General features: G+C 36.1%; 1 protein-coding gene across 2 annotated transcripts in view; it reads left to right on the top strand.

Moving 5' to 3' along the window:
• The window catches only part of LOC120540895 (splicing factor SWAP), a 79,346-nt gene that overhangs the window by 27,130 nt on the left and 31,439 nt on the right, over window positions 1-20,777 (top strand). For both annotated transcript variants that reach the window (XM_039772044.1, XM_039772045.1), the window contains exons 13-16: window positions 3,747-3,937; window positions 14,629-14,688; window positions 17,241-17,500; window positions 20,366-20,506. In XM_039772044.1, coding sequence (XP_039627978.1) covers window positions 3,747-3,937; window positions 14,629-14,688; window positions 17,241-17,500; window positions 20,366-20,506 — 652 coding nt within the window. The remainder of the gene's footprint in view (window positions 1-3,746; window positions 3,938-14,628; window positions 14,689-17,240; window positions 17,501-20,365; window positions 20,507-20,777) is intronic.

Raw genomic sequence — 20,777 nt, 5'->3', positions numbered from 1 at the left:
AATTCAATGTTCAACTTCATCCTCATCAGTTCGGTTTACCTCTGCGGAAATATTGGTGTGCAGTTATATCTAATAAAGTGTCAACTGGTCCTCCATCTGTCTGACTGGAGGATGGCAGCAAGTCACAATAAGCTAGCTCTGCAAACAATCTCACAGAGCTTCTAACTGTTCATTCCATTGTTAACTCTCTCCAGGGAAGTGAAATGTGATCACAGAGCTGGATCAAAAATGTAAAAATCCCCACACCATCTGCGCAAACTTGAAGCTTTCATTATAACCTTATATATTGAAACCTTTTTTAGATTGTATTGATTATTTAGATGGATGGATGTATAGATAGATAACTATTTGTCCTCAAAGAGAAATTGTTTTTTTTTTAATGAAGATCATTTGATACGTAGGTAGATAGATGGATAGTTAGGTAAATCTATATACACAGATAGACACGCACACAATGGTGCGAACATACACCAAAATGACTAAAGAGGAAGAAAATTAAAAAGAACGGAAACTTCTGAATTGGTGGCAACAGTCCTAGTGAGGCATGATGCAGGTGTATTGCTGCTGTTGTAAAGGTCCTCCAGTAGCATTCCTGAAGCACTTCTGTTGAATAATTCATTGGTTGAAAGTCCTCAGAGTGTGTCCCGTAACTGAGCCTGCCCTTTTAATTATTTATTTTTTTTATTCAATGGGCCTTTCTTTGAAAAGATGTTACTGGCCAAGCACAACGCAGTGCAGAAAATCACACTGGTCATCACAGAGTTGTAGTAGATGTGAAAGATGTCATTACCCACAATAACGGAACATAGCCTCTTAACAATGTAGATCATGCTCTTCCCTTTATTGTATAGTTCCTCTGTACTACAAGTGCAGTCCAACCTATAATTGATGTGGACCATTGAGTAGTGGTAGGAGTGCACCAATTCCACATCCACTCCCTGAATAGTGACATAGCGGCTGTTTGGTGCTGCCAAAGTCAATAATCAGTTCCATGGTTTTGTTTATGTTAAGTTCCAGATAAATCCTTCTGTACCAAGAAGCAAAGCTGTCTACCTGATTCCTGCCCTCTTGTTTCACCCCTCTTATTGATACACCCCACAAGTACAGAATCAGCTGAGAATTTCTGTAAGTGACATGACCCGTTGTTAACTGTATATTTATATTCTGAGGTGAGCAGAGTAAAGAGAAAAAGAGATGAGACTGTTCCTTGTGGTACTCCAGTGTTGCCCACATACATATCAGTGATGCAGTCCTTGAGCCTCACAAATTGTGGTCTGCCCAAAAGAAAGTTTATTGTCCAGAGAACCCTAGGCTCATCCACCTACATATCTTGAGTTTATCTCTTAACAGGGGTGGATGAATGATACTGACGATGCAGAAATAAAAAAACATAATCCTCACAGTGCTGTTTGGTTTGTCCAGGTGAGAATAAATCCTGCGCAGCAGATGGATATTTGCATCTTTCAGATAGCTAGATTTTTGTCTTAAAACCACTAGAAGAATTGAAATCTGACACTACAGTTATACGGTCATATTGCGTCCAAAAGTAGAATGTCCTTTAGTACTGTAAATTAATATTTTGCCCACTTTTTTCATTGTGACTGTGAATGATATGCAATGCATTTTTGCTACATTATAAACCATAAAGAATTCAGTGACTGTCGCCCTACAAAAACACAAAATAAGAACTACTGGGATGGAGAGTAAATAAAGCAAGTAAGTAGTAAAAAATAAAAATCTGTGCTGCTCATAAGCTCTATTGTCCAGCTTGAAAATGCACATTAAAATGTAATCCTTCAGTTATACATTGCTCGTGATGAGAAATAGAATTTCATTCCTGAGTTTATTGAATTACCTCTATATATACCAAAGTTTCTTGAAGATGAAAGCATTTCTTCTGATGTGAATAACTTTCTTAAAAATCTATGATAGGTAATTATACCTCATTAGTATGTTGAGAGTAGAAAGAAAATATTAACTATGGGGTAATTCTCTGCAGTTGTTTTTGAAATTTGCATTTTGTTTAAAAGTTGTCTTTGTGTAGCACAGACAGCACATTTTTAAGTAGTTATTAGTTTAATTATTGAAAGTATGTATGTTTTCACTGTCATGCAGTTAACGCCTAGGTATAAAATGGTATTAAATGATGAAAATAGAACCTATTTATTTCCTAGAAGAATGTTACAAAGAATCGTAGACATTCTATGGCAGGTGTTGATTTTTTTAGGATGGTAATTATCTTTTAATTTGAGCAGGAAGATTTTGTTTTTATTATGTAATGTTCCTTCCCCACCTCTTCCCAACTAACCCAGCTTTCAAAAAATACTCTTTTTACCTTGATTGGATCAAAGGGCTACACGACAGGATCCTTTTTAGTGTAAAGGTGACGGATAAAGGATTAACCCTTTTTACATTCATGTTGTCCTAGGAACTGAACATGCCTTTCTTTTTTTCCCTCTTTCTTGCTTTCCATTGATTCTTTACTTGGTTATGTCCATATGAATGCTTAATATGGTTCCATTATCTAATTTTGCATGTTTGACCCAGTAATGCACCAATAGTGATTAGTGAACTAATAATAAGAGACTGAGGAAAAGGCAGAATTACCGGTAAGTTTTTAGTTAGCTCAAGGTTATTCACAAATAAGCACAGACCTAGTAGTTTGCTGGACTTGGTATATCAAAAATAAATGTCTATAAGTATGATAAAACTCAGAAATAAGAGCGTTACTCTTTATCGGAGGTGAGCAGTATTCTTATCCAGCTTTCTGAAATCATCTTCAGTTTGTACTACTTTACTTACATAATTCCTTCATTTTAAATTTAGATTGTAAAGTGTTCATAAAACTTAACAGGTGTTGGCTTGACTGTTGTGGAAATGGCCCAGACACAGACAGGCAGACATGTTGAAAGTCACCACCACACGTTTATTTTACAAACTATTTACGAGAATCAGTGCACACAACCCCTTCAGTCCCCAAAGTCCTGGCCAAACAACACCTTGCCTTTCTTCGGGCTGCCTCCACTCTTGCTCCTTCTGCCTTGTCCTGCTTCCACCCGACTCCAGCCTCGAATGATGTGCTCCAGGTGCTCCCCGGCAATCTCCCGTTGGCACGCCCCAGTGTAGCCGAAGTGCCGGCTGTTCTCCCGGAAGCTCTCCTGGTGTCCCTGCTTCTCTTCTCCACAGCACTTCCTGGTGTGGCGGAAGTGCTGAGATTCAGGGTTCCCACGGTATTGGGGCGCCCCCTGACGGTGACCACGGGCCTCTACAAGGTTGGGCTTCCAAGTCCTCTACCTGTGGCCCCCAAAGCAACCAGGGTGGGCGTAGACCCTCTTCCGGTCCTTCAGGGCGTCCCAGCCGGGTCATCGCACCGGCAGCCCTGACACTGTCCGTCCATAATTTAACTGTTGGGGCTCCAGATCCTACCCCATCTGGGAGTTTGTTATTTAATACATAAGATACAAGTATGCACCTTTTTGTGTGTTAATTCTAATAATTAGCCACATTTGTTTAGGAATTGACTTTTTGAAACATTAATAATTAGGAGCTTTATGGAAGTGTAAATTTAACTTTAATTTATTTATTTAACTTTAATCATGTTTTGTGTTTTTCCTTTTTGATATTTTCATATTGTTATTGTAGACTTAACTGCAAAGTCAAAGCAGAAGGGAGCAGCAATGCAGAATTTTAAGTTTGTTTTCATTGATAAGCATTAAAAGTAACAGAATGCTTTCTTATTGATGTAGCCAAACAGAAGCTGGAGGACAGACTAGCAGCCGCAGCCCGTGAGAAGCTTGCACAGGCCTCAAAGGAATCAAAAGAAAAACAGCTGCAAGCAGAGCGCAAGAGAAAAGCTGCCCTCTTCTTACAAAACCTGAAAAGTCCTTTTCTTGAAGTAGACACAAGGAAACTGGAAGAAAGCTCTGCATTAATGGAGGTTAGTACTCAGTCAGTGTATGCCATGTTTTCTAAGTTGTCATGTGTAAGAGTTGACTTTTACTGATGAATATGATTTTCACTAATTAATTATATATTGAATGACTTCTGTTTTAGTCTTAACTATCAGTTTTCACCTTTTGTGCTCTTAGAAAGCATTTTAATTTAAGCCTCTTGATCTGGGACACAGTCCCTGCTGCTACTTTAGCACAAGGGCAAGTCTGGATAAGAGTATAATCTTTTGTAGCAGAATCCTAATACCATAGCTCCTGTTTGTCAGTAACTTGCAAGAACACAAAAAAATGAAACTAATTACATACTTCTAGGTTTATATAAAATGTGAAAGTACTCCATACTCTAATGATTGTGAAGCACAGATATTAATGCACAAGAAATTGATACATTGTTAACCTTTTTTTAAAATTAGGAATCAAGTTTCTTAGCTAAGTGGTTTTCACAGAGGTTCAGAATTTATTTGTAATGAAAAATAGTTGACATGAATTGGTGCGGGCTTTCACATATTGTGTTAATTCCAAACTATAGCTTGTAATTCAGAGTGTTCCATATGGGGCCAATGTCGATATACCTTGAGATACATTGTTAATTTTGTTTTCATGGAGTATGTGCAGTTTTTGAAATGCAAGATATCTCTTTTTTTTTGTTAATAAGCAAATACTATGTAATGACTTGTTTTTACAGCATAAATCTGCTATTGTTTATGCAGAATGACTTTATCATGAAGATTATATTTCCATTATTCCCAAACCACACCTTCACCCATTCCTTTCACTCTTGCCCCAAGTCACCAAGAAGAATGTCATTATAGAAGGACACCAAGTTCCTCAGTCACTGATAGGGTTACAGTGCCCAAGCAGACCAACTTGCATTAATGCCATTAATGCACAGGTAGACTGTGAAATCGGAATGATGCTGGAGCAAAAAATTAAGGGAAATGGGGGATTGTAACTGACAAAAGTAAAGAAAGAAAACAGATTTTAAAAAAAGAACACAGAAGGATCCAGACTTAAATAAAAGCTTGCTTTTTGTGTTCATATTATAGATGGAGAAAGTTTTAAAAAATTATCTATTTGAAGGTGTCAGGCTCTCGTTCAATTGGTATTTACAGTTAGGAGCACTTAAGTCTGTTTGGGACTGCTAATATGAGGTTTAACGTTGCAGGCCCTAGAAGTGCTGTATTTTCTGTTTCTCCTTCAGGGCAAAATATTTTCAGTAATATGCAACAGTGTACATTGGAACTGCCATTGGGTTATTAATGTAGAATTACTTTCTCTGATTCCACTTAATCATTTAATCTGGGTCCAATCTAGAATCAAAGCTTGTATTCTCTTTGAAATGTATGAGGTGGTTAAAGCCTTTGTCAGTGATGCCAGGTGTTAGTTTAACAAATTTCTCTGCGACCCTTTAGGCTTGGCATATGTGCATACCTTTTTGAGGTTTCTAACAAGCTGAACATAATTATAATACATCAGTACAAGGAAGGTAGGCAGGTAAGCTGGCATTATTCTCACTGATAAACTCTGTGCTTTACTACAGATTTGGATTTGTGGTATTTTTGTAATGACCAGATTTCTAACAACTACCCTGGTCCTTTGAAGTTTGTTGTCTCTTTTCACAAAAATGTCACCCCAGGTGATTTTCTTAGGCATATGTCATCACAAGTTCAAAAACAATTAATGGCTCAGCAACAGTAGCAGTTACATTTGCAAAAATAAAAAAATGTTAATTTTGACAGTGGTTTCCAAGAATTATGGAGAAACAATAAAATGTATACAAACACACACAAAAACCAAAAAGGAAATACTGAATGCAAATTAAGGGACACACAAAAAAGAATCCTGAGTGTAGACCCTTTTTATAGTTCTAGCACTGCCCATGTTTTGGAATTTACCATTATATCTCATATCATCAGTAATTCTCAGACATTAATAATAAATTCTGCTGAACCTGTAATATTTAAAATAACCATTGTGTCCATTAACATGCATATGAGAAATATGTTAATGAAGCAAAACTGTTTTCATGCTTGTGTTTGGGGGGAATCAATGAACTAGCCTAGAGTGTGTCCCACAGTGTATGTGTGATAGAGAAGGTTTTAAACTCCTGCATATTTGGCAATCATTTATATATGGTGAATAACTTACAAAACTTTAATCCCTAAACATTTTACCATTGTAGAATAATGGGTAAGTATGGATTTGGATCATCTGAGAATGTAATTAAGAATATTTAAAAGGCCTAAAATTGTAACATATGGCAATGTTTCATCAGAGAATAGATTCGTTTGTGGGAGTCAGAAACCCATTCATCAATAAAGCCAAAATCTAGATTTTATAGTGGAAATTGAGGAGTATTACACTGAGCATTGGCAATGGGTTGAATCACCTATTGAACTTCAGTTCATTCACATAATTTAGAGCCAGAAACATATGACTATTTTTGTCTGGTGCTGCAATCAAAGCTCTTTTTACTTTCACATCCACTTATTTTGTGTGTGGTAGGATTTTGGTTATGTATGCACATGTGCCCACCATAAAGTGCAGCTTGGTGGAAAAAATTAAGGAGAGATTCTACACTAGTGTACACCTAGTTTGGTTACAAACTCATAAATTCTCAGAATCTTCCATTAATTGAATGCTTAAAATGTAACATAATAATATACAAAATTATATATAAAAACCATAATGCTATCTGTTCATATGATAACTCTGTGGAGTTTAGAGGAGCAGAGCAAACAAACAGTAGAATATGTTCAAGGGGATGTTTGAGCTTTAAAGGTTAACATATAATTTTTTAATGGTGCTCAGTATAAGAATGATGTGAAAGGTTCGAGTGTTTCTAAGGAGACATTATGACGTGGTGTCTTCAGACTGTTTAATATAACTCTGTGTTGAATTAACCCATTATTACATGTATCATAATTTGTTTGTCTACCTCTTCAATATAAGCAATATTGGGCTTGGGGTAACAAGAAACCTGCTGTCTTTGGTGGTTATCTAACTTTGAAGGTGCTAACTTACAGTTTTAAGATGGTATTTCCAAACCAGACTTATTCATGAGATGCAGCTTGATCAAACAATAAAATAGTTAACTAAAACAATGAATTCAGGTGTGAATCATTCCACCCACATCAGATATTCTAACAAGTAAACAAATGTTGACAGAAAGAAAATAGGCTTTAGTATGCTAACCTTTTATATATGTTCAGAATGTGAAATTAAATCCAGCATAAAATATGTAAGTATATTGGTACAGTTTAATAGTTCATTAATCATACATTATTATTAATACAGTGTAAGTTTAAAAAAGGACAATAACATAATCTATTCTACATAAAGTCAATGCAAGATTGTAAAGCATGACCAGCAGTGGCATATGAAAGCTGTTCAAGTAATGGTGTGAATAAGGACATGTGATGAGTGGCTCCAAACCTGACCCTTATAATTGTGTTGTCAGGCCTATCTTATGTATTCCTAACCTTGTGACATAAACACATCCTTTTTTTTAAGTAAATGTAGCCAAGTAATCTATCAGCAGTTGTACATAGCCTACTGTATCACTTTTTGATTTAACTTTGACTTCTGGTTCATTTAATTCAGCAGAACAAAAAAAATCAATTAATATTCAGCATATACTGTACTTGAGCCTTTTTAAGAAAAGAAAGCTTTTCTTTAGTTAGAAAATGTTTGTGTCTGTCTAATTGATGTATATATTTGTGTGTATATATATATATATATATATATATATATATATATATATATATATATATACAGTGTGTATATATATATATATATATAAAATGAGTGTTTTTAGCTCTTTTGAGATCCTCCCCAACTGTGCTGCACGCCGAAACACAGTTGATGCATCTGTCAAGGGTTGCTTGTCTGTCGGTGTAACACGTCTGTCGTCTGATGTTTGATGTGGCCTCTGACCTGGACCTGCCATTGCTTGTTTGCTGTGTCTGTATGTATTGAAGTGGTAGCTTCCATTTGAATAAATAACCCTGACTGTTCCTGTTTTTATTGGAATAAATTGGGTTTTCTTGAAGCTTTTGGGCTCAGCATCTTCTTTCGGGTATAAGACATTGACTTGTGCATCACAATGTATCACATCCGGTGTGTCTTAAATGGAAGACATCATGCGAACACCTCACGGACTCTCCTCTTTCATGAGCAGATTCTTGGTTAGCAAATATACCTCAAGATGTACATTTCAAAGTATTTATCTAAAATAATAACAGTAATTAAAAAATGTTAAGAAAAAGAAACTCATTCACACAATTTAATTTCCACATTTCACAGAGGTCATTTGCTCTTTTTCAGGTAGCTTTGGAAAAATCTTTTTTTTGTCTCTTGCTTTAATATTTATTTAGGTGCCAGGCCTGTTTGTAAGCCTCTTTGATAATTGCATTGTTATGGGACTTTGCCTTTATATAGCTACTTTATAGTACCCCACATGGACAGCTGCTTTAAGCATAGACAGTTACAAGTTCAGCACAAGCAGAACAAACATTTAAGCTACACCTGTGCCAATCACCAAAGTAGGTGTCTTCTCACCGCACTGCTTTCTATTGAAGGCACCCTCAGCTGTTTCACCCAGCCTGAGTATGGCAGTGACCCACACCAGGCAATCTTATCTTGAATATATTAATGTGGAGATTCCTATGTCTGTTATTTTGGTTTGCCTATGCTGTGGTTAATGTTAACTGTATTGTTTATAAGTGTTAGGTATATCTACTTTATAGCACTAAGCATGTGGACAGCTACCTCAAATATAGATACTTACTAGGTCTGCACAAGCAACCCAAATGGTTGTCTTCAGACCTGAGTTGCACCATTACCAATCACCAAAGCAGGTGCCTGCTCACCTCACTGCATTCATTTGAAGACATCTCTTCTCAGCTACCTCCTTCTGTTGGATTATCGCAGTCACCCACACCATTTGCATTAATTTCAGAAACCCAGTTTTAGGTTAATAAGAAACCACAGTTAAGTGAAGATATTGCTGACCAAATAACATGTATACCATTAAGAGTATGTACTGTAAAGTAATATTCATGTTGATGTAAAATATTCATGTTGATGTTAAAGCTTGTGGATTACTTGCCTTGTCCATCATTACATTATAAGGTTACTGTGATGGGTCTTGATTTTTCTGTAACATGTTTTTTATGCCTACATTTTACTAATCAGTAGAACAAAAAGCTCTAGGGGACCCCATTCTTAAGGAGTTATCATTAGTTAACACTGGGGGTTAGCTATAAACAATACCAGAATATCGAGTGTATTACACTTGCACATTCTATTTTTAATTTGTAATATGTGTTTTTCCCCCCATAATGGATTAACTTGTTTAGCATGTTATGCTGTCAGAATGCCAACATTATCAAGTTAAGTAGCTTAGATTGCTACACAGTAATAGAGCATGTAATTTTGTACGCATTTTTGCTTTTGGCTTTGTGGTTATGCTTGGAAAAGCTATTAGAAGACAACAGGCACCTTCTGAGGTGTTTTCATATTTTTAATATAGGGATGTGCCAACATTAATTTAATTATTGATTGATTCTTATATGATGTCCTTCATGCTTATGCTGATTCGTAAATTTAAAATTTAGTGGAAAAGTATAGAATCTTGCTATGTAGCAATTTTAGAGAGAAGACTTCTTGCCAAACAGATAAAAGAGGCATATTCTGAAAATATGTCCTGAATCTTTTGACACTTTCCAGCTAGACCTTTATAAGGTACATAGGTATACCATCAACATTTTTCATGTATCCAGATTGACTTATAGATCACAAAGGTATGGTGTGTGTGTATTTTTCTCCATGTTTCTGAGGAATGCCGTTGAGTGCAATGTCACTCAGTGAGTCACAGCCTGCAAATTTTCTTACATCCTTTTAAACCACCTTCTTATTTCTGAGCAGTTACCCATCCATGTTAACATTCACTTCAAAGTTTGCATAGAGGAAGTAGTAAAATCTGGATTTCAACCAACCCTGAATTTTAAATATTTTATATACCCTATACCTTATATATTTTAAAACCCTATATACAGGTATATATGTGTACTTTTTTAAATCACTTATTTTTTGATAAAGGAATAAATCTTAGAATTTAATGCCAGCTTCCACGCATATTTTTGATTAAGGTAGCAAAATATTCTCCATTGAAAAAGCTATACCTCTCTCTCTCTTTTTTTTTTTTTTAATTGTAATGCTTATGTGTTTGATACATAGCCATATTATGGGGAAAGAAATGTTTTTGGTGAAATATGCTACAATTGCCTACCTAGAAATGTATTCTGTGCATTTCTAAGGTACTTTTCCTTAGATAAACGTGTCCTGAGAAGGAATGTGCTTCATCATTTTTGACAGAATATTTGCTCAGACACTTTATCTGTAGGTCCTCTCAGTGCAAAAGGAAATAAATAGAAAGCTACTTTGAGATGGATTGGTTCAATTGTTCATTCATTGACTGATGCAGAGATCATTTACACTGCAACTGCATTTTGCCAAAGGTGTCAGGCAGACTGAGGTTAAACAAAACTGCTTTCATTGCCTCAAGATAGCCCATTCACCCCTTACATTTTTGAATGGATGATGATGGAAGATAATGTATTTATACATGGTACACTGTTGTAATTTTAAATGGTCAAATAATTTTAAGCATCTTCACATTGACTTGTAATATTTATATCGCAAATGTTAGTTGTACATATCTCAAATTCAGATCTTAATATTTCCCTTCCATTTGAGTTGTTCTTTTGTTGTATTTAAATAAACATGAAGTGGCCAGAAGTTTACAAACACCCGACCATTATATTTTACATGAGCTTATTGGGCATCCCATTTAAACATCCCATTTGCATTAGTCTAGAGATGCCACCCTGAACTGTGGCTGTAACTGCCTCCACTACTCTTTCCTCAGGATTTTGGAGTGTATCTGTGGGAATTGTGCCCATTCAGCATAAAGAGCATTTATGAGGTCAGGTACCAATGTTGGACAAGAAGACCTGGCTCACAGTTGGCATTCATATTCATCCCAAAGACTTTCAATAGGGTTGAGATCAGGGCTCTGTGCAAGCCACTCGAGTTGCTTCATGATTATATGGATTTGCTGTTGTACCCAGAGGCACAGCCTTGCTGGAACAGAAAAGGCCCATCCGCAGAAATATTGCCACAATTATGGAAGCTTACAGTTGTTCAAAATGGCTGTGATGCTGTAACATTAACAGCACTCTTCACTAGAACCAAACTGCCATGCCTAAACCCTTCCATTATCTCTCCTCCACCAAACTGTACCATAGGCCATGTGCAGTTTGGATGAAAACTTTCTCCTGGCATCTGCCAAGCTCAGATTCATCAGTAAGACTGCCAAATAATGGATTGTGATTAAGCGCTTCAGCTAACACTTTTCTACTGCTCCAGAGTTCAATGGCTGCCTGCTTTACACCTCTGAAGCCGACACATTGTGATCTTAAGCTTGTGTGCAGCTGGTTGGCCTTGAAAACCCTTTTCATGAGACTCTCGGTGCCCAATTCTTGAGCTGTTTTTGCTACAAGATGCTTTTTCTTCACAATAATAGAATATAATTAAAAATATGTCTTATGGTTTTCCATTTATCTGTAAAGACATTCCTATCCATTTTGAAATATCTTAAATGAGTTTCTGGGTATCTCAAAATGACTATTTCATTATTTCAGAATATTTTAAATATATTTTGCGATAAATTAGACAAGAAGGTCTATTGAAAATATAGGAAATTTTACTGGAAGTGATTTCAATATGAGATATCTTGAAATGCATAGGAAGTAAGTTTAAGATGGAACAAAATTTTAATGTGATAACTTAAAATGCATAGGATGTTATTTTGAGTTACTTGGAAAATATATTTGAAGTCATCTCAAAATGCATTAGAGAGACCTTAAAGTATATAGCAGATATCCTAAAATATAGAGGAAATTGCTCCATGATGTCCTGAAATGATCTCCAGCTCTGCTTTTCAGATAATCTAGAATTAATTTTGAGATATCTGTACATGTTAATTGACTTTAGCAATCCTGTCTAATTCCTTGAAACATTGTTTTCAAAACCTATTCCCCATACTTGTTTGAATTTCAAATCATCCTTTGGAGAGATTATTTGTTATTTGTTAATAAATAAATAAATCATGCTTTTGAAGCATATTTGAATTTAACTTTGTCTATTGATTGATGAGAAAATGGGTTTTGCATGATGGATACTATTTATTTATTTATCGTAATGTTTTTCTATTGTTTTTAAAAAAGTTAATGATCCAGCAAGTTGTGGAATTGTGCAGCATTTGATTGATTTCATGCTCTGTTTTAAACATGATGTGCATTTTCAAAGTTAATATTAGAATGTATCAAATTGTTTTTATATATTTTTTTTAAAAATGAGTAGAATATCATCTGGTGTTCCTTTGTTTATAGTTTTTATTTACACCTGATACAAAACTAGACAAAACCCCTTGGCTTTTACTGCTTGCATTATCTCAATATGATTTTCAGTGTAATCTGTTACATTTTATCTGTTCTATAGCTTAATTATATTAATGTGATGAACCTGGTGTACATTTTGTCAAATTCTTGATGATTTCTTGCATATGCATTGGATGTCGCTTACAGTCTTGTAGCTCATACTGACATTTGTTTATGTAACTTATATTGACTACTTGGAGGACTGCAGGACATTTGTAAGTTAAAAATAACATGAAGAAATGTATTTTCAGAAAAGCATAGTAGCTCATCTATACAAAGTGTACATCTATTACTTTATCAGTTTCTGAGAAAATCCTTTAGATGGATAATAGCTGTAAAACATAAATATACTGATAAAGGGAAACATAAAAAAGAAGCAAGCTAATTATTGTTACTTTTAATATTGTGTTTATTTTCCATGCAGTGATTTTTGCCGTATTGTGGAATGGCTTCCCACTTAGGGTTAGTAACTGCTTTCTGTATGTTGATGGTAGACTGAGCTATAGCTTTCCAGACTTGGATTGAATGGGCTTTCTTACCAGTTTAGAAACTTTAAGCCTCTAACAAGTAATGTGTAACTGCAAGCACTTGCCCATTACTCTGCAATGATTTCACATGTACTGCTAAGACACACATCATATACCATTCGGACAGAAGCACATGTATTTTCAAGGCAGCAAAGACAGACTTGAAAATGTAGTATGAGAGGACGACTATGTATTTTGCACATGAGTGTGTGTGCTGAATTATGTGGAACTAAGACTACAGCAGAGAGTTGTGAATTTTTTTTTATATTTATTATAAACCAAGCATACGTAATAGCCTAAACATGTCTTTAGCATGCCTTTATCATGATTACACCTCGGGGATTAAGGAAGTGTCTTCCACATAAAAGGATGCCTAAACTGTTCCCAGAAAAAAGTTTAGTAGCAGGCAGGTTTCATTTGTGGCCAGCCATCCGGCATGAAACAGTCTTGACATGTGAAACATTTGTGGTCCTTTTCCCTGAATTTGAGTCCTGGGAGCTCATGTCATTACACAAGGCAACTCTTCTTAAATTAGAAATTAGAGTAACTCCTAGGCAAGGTAAATCAGAATGGTTAAAAACCCAAGAGAGTTAATGGTGGGCTCACAGACCAAATGAGTTCTGCTTAAAAGACCTGAAATCAATACTAGGGTCTCTCAGTCAGACCAGAAAAGCTAATAGTACTGTAGTTAAGTATATTTATCGTATAAAAGGTCTTATCTAAGAAATGTTTAAATGTAATCAATGTGCATCTAAAAAGGCACACCTCTGCATGGTCTTTGTAGGTATACATACATGGACCTAAATACATGGTATTTTTGCACACATTTGTATTTTCAGTTTCTTGCACTAGCTTAACGTGATGTTTTTATTGTGGGGGTTAGAGTGATTCTTGAGTTTTCTACTATTTTAATATATTGTTTTGTATTTGTGTCAAAGACCTTTTTATGACATATTGTGTATTGCATAAATGTTATGTAGGGGCTGGAGCATGAATTCTGATATATTGGTAATTTGTTGGGTATGTCAGATAAAAGGTTTCATAAAGTAAACTGGTAGACATTTTATTAAAGCTTAATGATATTCTTGCAATAGCAAAGTACCTTTTTTAAAGTAAATTTATCATGTTAAAAATGGTCTTACTCCTGTTGTTCTGGTAATTGGTGCTTTCTTTGGGGCTTTTATCTGTTTTTATTGATTTTATTTTATGTTATTTTGCATTTATTTTCATTTTTCATTGATATTATATTTATTTTATTTTGATTTAGGAACAATTTCAAGAGGACTAGACATGGGCATGGAATAGGCTTTGAATTATTAGTGTTTTTGTGACTTTATTGATAGCATAATTTAGCCTTCTCAGACCCACTTAATAAAATTCAGGATTGGAGGGGGCAGGGGCCTGGGGCCTGTTTCTGCAGTGAGGAGTGTAAGGCAGTTAATTGCCCTAAATAAGGCAGTGGTCCATTGCAGGGCACACTTACACAGAGCCAATTTGGAATCGCCAGTCTCCCTAACAAATTAAATTTTTGGGGATAGGGGAGAATCCCAGAGTACTCCAAAGAAAGCCAGTGTAAACACAATGAAATTTTTAGCTTTTTTTCAAGTTCTCTCGTTGCTTAAAAAGTATTTTTCTGTTTCCCACCAGGAGGCTCTTGTTGAAATTTCTCATCATGGCGGAATGAAGCAGCTCTCCAGTGCCACATGTGTACGTTTTTCCATTCTTTCATTTCAGGATTTTCTGTGAAACATCAGGTTTAAGCATCAGTGTACTGATAGTAGTGTAGGTAATGTGGATTTTAAGTACAGTACAATCCTTCTTAAATGGCCTCGCATTAACCGGGTGAAGGATTAACCAGCCTGTTAAAATAATTTTTTATTTTTTTTTAAATCCTGTGTTCTTCTTTATATTATATGTATGCACTTCCTTCTTTTCATTCTTTCCTGGAAAACAAAGCAAACAAAAAACAGTTAAATAAAGTGCAGTGTATCAAAAGTCTTCTTTAAATAAATAATCCATTAAAATGAGTGAATTAGTGGAGGTTAATATCCATTAGTAAAAAACAAGTCCTTTAAAAACAATGGCTGGAAGCAGTCTCTTAAAATCCAAAGCACGATGCCTTCTTCTTTCTACCTGGCGGCTCCCCTGCTTCTCCGATTGGGCTTCGCAACAGGGGAGTTGCCCTACCTGTAGGTGTAGTTGCCTTCCACACTAGTCCGGTAACCCTCCAATCCCTGGCTACGTCGGGCTCCATCTGAACCGAGACTTGGGTTCTTTCCCCAGCGGCCAGGACGCTCACGCTGGGGCTAAACCAGCCCAAAGCCTCCACAGCTGCCACTGCCTTTTGACGGCCAGTCATCTTCAATACTAGTAACTCCAGCTTCGTGATTGCTCAGCTGGAGTGACCGCTTTCTTCAGCCCCACCAAGTGTCGGTCAAACACTCCTCTGCAGGGGTTCACCTCCCACCTGCCTGCCTTTGCTCCATCAAATCTGCGCTCGCTTTCGTGCACTGGCTTTCCTCTACCTGCTTCCTTCTCCATTAACCTCCCGTTCTTTCCCGTAACCCCCCTAGCCACCTCGTGCTTCTATTTATCATGGGGACGTGGATCAGATGTGGCAATTAGCAGTTCCCGGGAACAATTACGGATGACTCCTCACCTGTGCATTTAAGCTAGGATTGCCTGCATCACGAATTCCCTAGGAACCGATTGCCCACACGTACCACGCCCCCTTCCTAATCTGCGAGTGCTGTGATTATTTATTTAAAAAGTGCCCTGTTTGACTTGAGCTGTGGACCCGCTACACCACACTGTCCAGTCGTTGTACGAGAAAAAAAACCCGTGTGCGAAATTGTGGATGAAGCCTTGTGGATATGGTTCTTCAGGAACGTCGAAGAGGTACAGTACATACCTTAGAAATATTTTTCTATATGACAATAGGTATGCGTTGGATTAACCCGCAAAAATGGCAACCGTCCATGGGTCCAGTCCTGAGGTCGCCGGTTAAGAGGTATTGTACTGTAATAAATTAAATTATCCTTGTCCCGTTGATAGTTGCATATTTGAATGATAAAAGAAAATAAGTAAGTGTCCTTATGGTGCCTTTCCATTCCTTGAATAATACCAAAGACACTTTGTAAATTGAAAAGGATATGATTACTTTCTGAATAAAGTGCCCAAGAGAGGGGTTAACTCTTTAGCAACACAAAGTACAAAGACAAATAAATCAAACATGCCTCATGTCTGTTCCTTGCAGCACTGGCTAAATTCGTCTAGCAATGTGCTTCATCCACCAAAGTGCTGTCCATTTTATTTTACATCTTTATCTCTCTTTCCCACAGCTGGCCCAACCCCCACTATAGCTTGAAACAATTTTAAATTGCTTCCCAGGGATCTTTTATAGGTTAAGCTCTGGAATAGTTTTCTCCGTTTTGGGCTGCCTTCTTCCCATTCCTGTATACATCAAATGTAACAGAATCAACCGGTAATTTTCACTTTAGAATGACTTTTGTTGCACTACCCTTTGCTACTGTGTTGATGCCCACGTGCCCCATCACCATTTGAAATAATAGACCTCTTATTAAATAGTAAATTGGTTTGTTGGTAAAAAGCTTAATGAAACAGTTTAGTGAGTTTTTGTTTTTATGTATGTGTATATGCAGTAGTTTACACGTATATAACTCAAATATTTCAGGTGATCTTAAGTATTTGAGTTCACCAAGGCCTTAGTTTGCTCTTTTAGGATGCTTCACAAATCTTGCTGCTGGTGCATTCTTACTTTTTAACAGTATATGTGTGGCCTTGTACTTAGATAAACAACTTACTTCTGTACACATGTAAAGCTATACTGTACATGTTAGGTAAGATATTATAAGTTGTTCATTTGCTGTGGCCAGTTTCCTTACTGTTGTTTCTTTAATGATTGTGTGGTTTTTGTGCAGGTTTGATCCATCTGGTTCCAAAGGCAGACAAACAATTAAAGAGCAAGTCGTATGCATTATAAGCTCCTTTATACATACACAATTGGGCAATTAGAACACAGTTAGCATAATTCTTCTAACTATAACAGAATAATTGGGTATTTGTCATAAAAGAGGAAACTTTTGAGGAAATGTTTAGCTTAAGTATACAGATAAAGGGAAATGTGGACTTAACTGTTCTAATAATTAAAAAAATTACCATTTTATATTCTGTAAGCATATACTGTGTATGCTTTTTTGTCTAATTGTTTTTGTTTGTTATGGTCTTTTTTTTTCTAGCCTGAAATTAATATTGTACCAGCTGCTCCTACAGTGGTATCAAAAGTTGTACCTGTTTTGGAATCAAAGATAACAGAGCGTGATATGGATAGAAATAAAGTACACTCACATGTGCATGAAAAGGAGAAGAAAAAGAAAAAGCATAAAAAACGGTCTAGATCAAGGTCTCCTTCACACTCTCGATATCGTTCAAGGTCACGGTCACGGTCTAAAGCCAAGCATTCTCTCCCTAGCGCATACCGGACAGTAAGAAAATCAAGGTTAGTGTTCGTCAGCCTTTCATAGTGATGTATTTTTTTTAATTAATTTTAAGTTTAGAGTGTTATGTATAAGGGTCAGTGACTACATAGTGTGATCTATTAACAAGGTCAAAAGCATTGCTGCTGTAATTCTTGAAGAAAATGGATTAGTCACTTTCACATACCAGCAGAAATCAAAGAATAAAACAATAAAAGTCTCATGATGGATATGGTATAGACACAATGTTACACCTTTACAAGAAGCAGGAAAAGCTATTATACAATTCAGATTGATTAATAATTATGTGCTCAAGTAGAGTAGTTTTTATTTATCACTTGTATACTTCTAGCTATTACTACAAGTAGATTTTTCAGATGGTCTTTGATCATTTTTGTAAGAATCTTATATTCTATTATCAATGGAATAGATATTCAGCATACGGTCAACGTAGAGCACTAAAATACAGCTAACAATGTTTTTACCTGAAATGCATAAAAAAAAAACGTTCTTTGCACTTGTGCAGTATATTGCTAAATCACGTTTCCTCATCAGGCATGCACAAACATCCGTGAAGTACGTAAGCTAATTTTTATGTAAATTGTAAAAGTGTGCTAATAAGTTAGGATATCTAGTTAAACAGTTTAAAAAGAAATATCCATTTCAAAAGCACAAACACTGAGCTTTCTTAAATGCAACATTATATAGATTTTAACATAGCAGTAATTACTGTTATTGCAGTCGTCTTCATTGTAACTTCAAATTGAAGAATATAGCTTAAGTTAATTAAAAATCATAGAAAACTGACATCAAAAATCACTTGTTATTGTTTAGTTAACTGTCTTGTTCAGTATATCATATTTCAGAATCTACCTCTCTTTGGATCTGTGAAGAAGGCAGTTAACTTTTTAGCATTTGTAGAATGTACACTTTTTCAAAGCAGTAAAGGACATCTGTTACCATATTTTGTTGTTTTTGTTTATTTTAAGGGTCTGAAGAAACCATTTTAGCTTTCTGTTTTCTAAATTCTCTTTGTTAGTGTTTCAGTGGCTAATATGTGTTAGGGTTACCTTAGTTAGGAAAAATGTGTGCCTTTTAATTTAACTCTTTGAGGGCTGAATTTTTTTCCAAAACATTCAGTTTTCTTAAAAGCATACAATACAGTATTTTCACATAAAAATCAACATACAACGCCTGGCGCTGTGAGCTGTGGCTGCCAGTTTGCTGTCTGTTGTGGCTTGAGCCGCTCATGGGCAGTTTAACGGCAGGAATGCGTGGCAGGTTGGCTGCCAGGCTGTCTTCACGAGGCACGGGTGGCAGCAGAGGGCATGGTTTTAGTGCAGTGCACTCTGGTTTGTACATCGTGTCAAGTGGCGGTCCTCTCAGGTGAACGTTGCTGTAGGCGGGTCGGCTATACGTGATCAGCTGATGCCGGTACCTCACTTTCGTTTTCAATCATCTTGATCTCCAGATCCAACAAGTCGGATTCCAATTCAGAGATAATATGCAAAACGGCGTGAATGGAGTTTTTTGCTTTGTTTTGCATTCGCTTCAATGTCTCGCTAGATGTCGATGCCATTTTTGCCGTTGTTTGCTCTTCGCTACTCATACAAGCGCACGGAATCTCAGACAACTCAACAAAGCTAACTTCCCTTCTAGCACAGAGAGTCAAACTAACACGTAACAGCGGGTCTGCTCACCATTTACCATTGTTGATCACCCTCAACCTCTCTTGTTGACAAAAGTTGACATCCGCCCTAAAAGAGTTAAAATGTGAAGCTCCAGATGAAAATGATGAAAACAACATATGTAAGACAAGGTGTGTGAAAAAGAGTATGTAAATCCTCCAAAGCCAGAATAACCTAAATAATGAACATGAATCTTGTCACACAAAAGAGAAATGTCTCTTGTTAGCTTTAACATTGCTTTAAAAGAATGAGAATAGTGCCACAGATATATTAAAAGTTTTTATCTTTTATTGGCATAAAACAAGAGTTATTTGTTCATTAAGCCATCCATCCATCCATCCAACTTTTAATTAAAAGTACGTGTATGAGTATAGGACAAGGTGAATTGTGTTAAGAAAAAACAAATGTCATATTTTATTAAACTACTTCAGTGTGTCAAGTAGTAATCAGTAAACCCCTTGGAGTTCACCTCGCCATAAGTTTGTTAAATCATGGAAATGTATGTAAACCTAGCCAAACTCATGGAAATGGCATTGGAAAAGGACTAGTTTTGAGTGAATTATAATGGCAAAATGGTCTATAAAGTGACCCTGAGGGTTAGGTAAGGGTCTGTCAATTATGCTGGACTGATTAAGGCCAAAACTAATTATCTGGGCTGTGAGGCAGCAGTGCTAACCACTGTACCACCATGATTCAAACAACAAAAGGCAAAGTCATAATTAATACCACTAGCAAAATGCAATAAACAGTCACAAACTAGCAAAAAGTAAATAAAACATAGATCATTTTGATCATGGACTTGGGGCACACCCTGGCCGTGTCATGAATTAGCAGCATTGGACTAGTTCATACCATTGTGTCAAGCTGAAGAGTCCCAACTTTTAACTTGATAGTAGTTTATTAATAATGCATTTGATTTTTTTTCCATTTGAAATATTTTCCTCAAGTTATATCTTGGTTATTAATCGTTACATGCCTTCATTCACTTGAATTTTCCATTGCTAGTCTTGGTTTTTATGTTTTCTCATAGTTAGATGCATGTGTTGCTTGAGACAATGGGCTGAAGAATCTTACACACAGTGATTTGAAAGAGTGCTGAAATAATGAAATGCTTTCTTGTTATGAAACAAAACAGAAATGAGCATCTTGCTTGTTCAGATTAATGAGGTTCTTCTTTGCTGTTAATTTATTTATTTTTAGGTCGAGGTCAAGGTCTCCAAGCAGAAGACAGCCTCATTCATCAGAAAGAAAGCGAGAAGATAGAGAAAAGGATCGATGCGTCCCTAGCGCGTATCGGATCAGCAATAACCCTGCTTTCAGCAAGAAAAGGTCCAGGTCAAGGTATGCAGCACTTTGTTTCTTCTTTTATCTGAAGTGATGCTTGTACCATGTAATGAACTCTGTGGGCAGAAATAAATCCAAATGGTTCTGAAACAGCCAAATAAGTTTCAAGCAAATGATGTTTTAATGATAACAATAATAATCATTTTATAGTTAATCTGATCATGGATTATAATTTTCCTTGTGTTGTTGAAGCTTTTGGCTGTCTTAAGTCAAACCCAATTGAAATATTTTTTTAGCAAATTGGTTTGTAATGTGTAATTGTCAAAAC

The sequence above is a fragment of the Polypterus senegalus genome, chromosome 12 (assembly GCF_016835505.1).
Source record: "Polypterus senegalus isolate Bchr_013 chromosome 12, ASM1683550v1, whole genome shotgun sequence".
Classification (NCBI taxonomy): domain Eukaryota; kingdom Metazoa; phylum Chordata; class Cladistia; order Polypteriformes; family Polypteridae; genus Polypterus; species Polypterus senegalus.
This window is presented reverse-complemented; position numbering and strand designations above follow the sequence as displayed.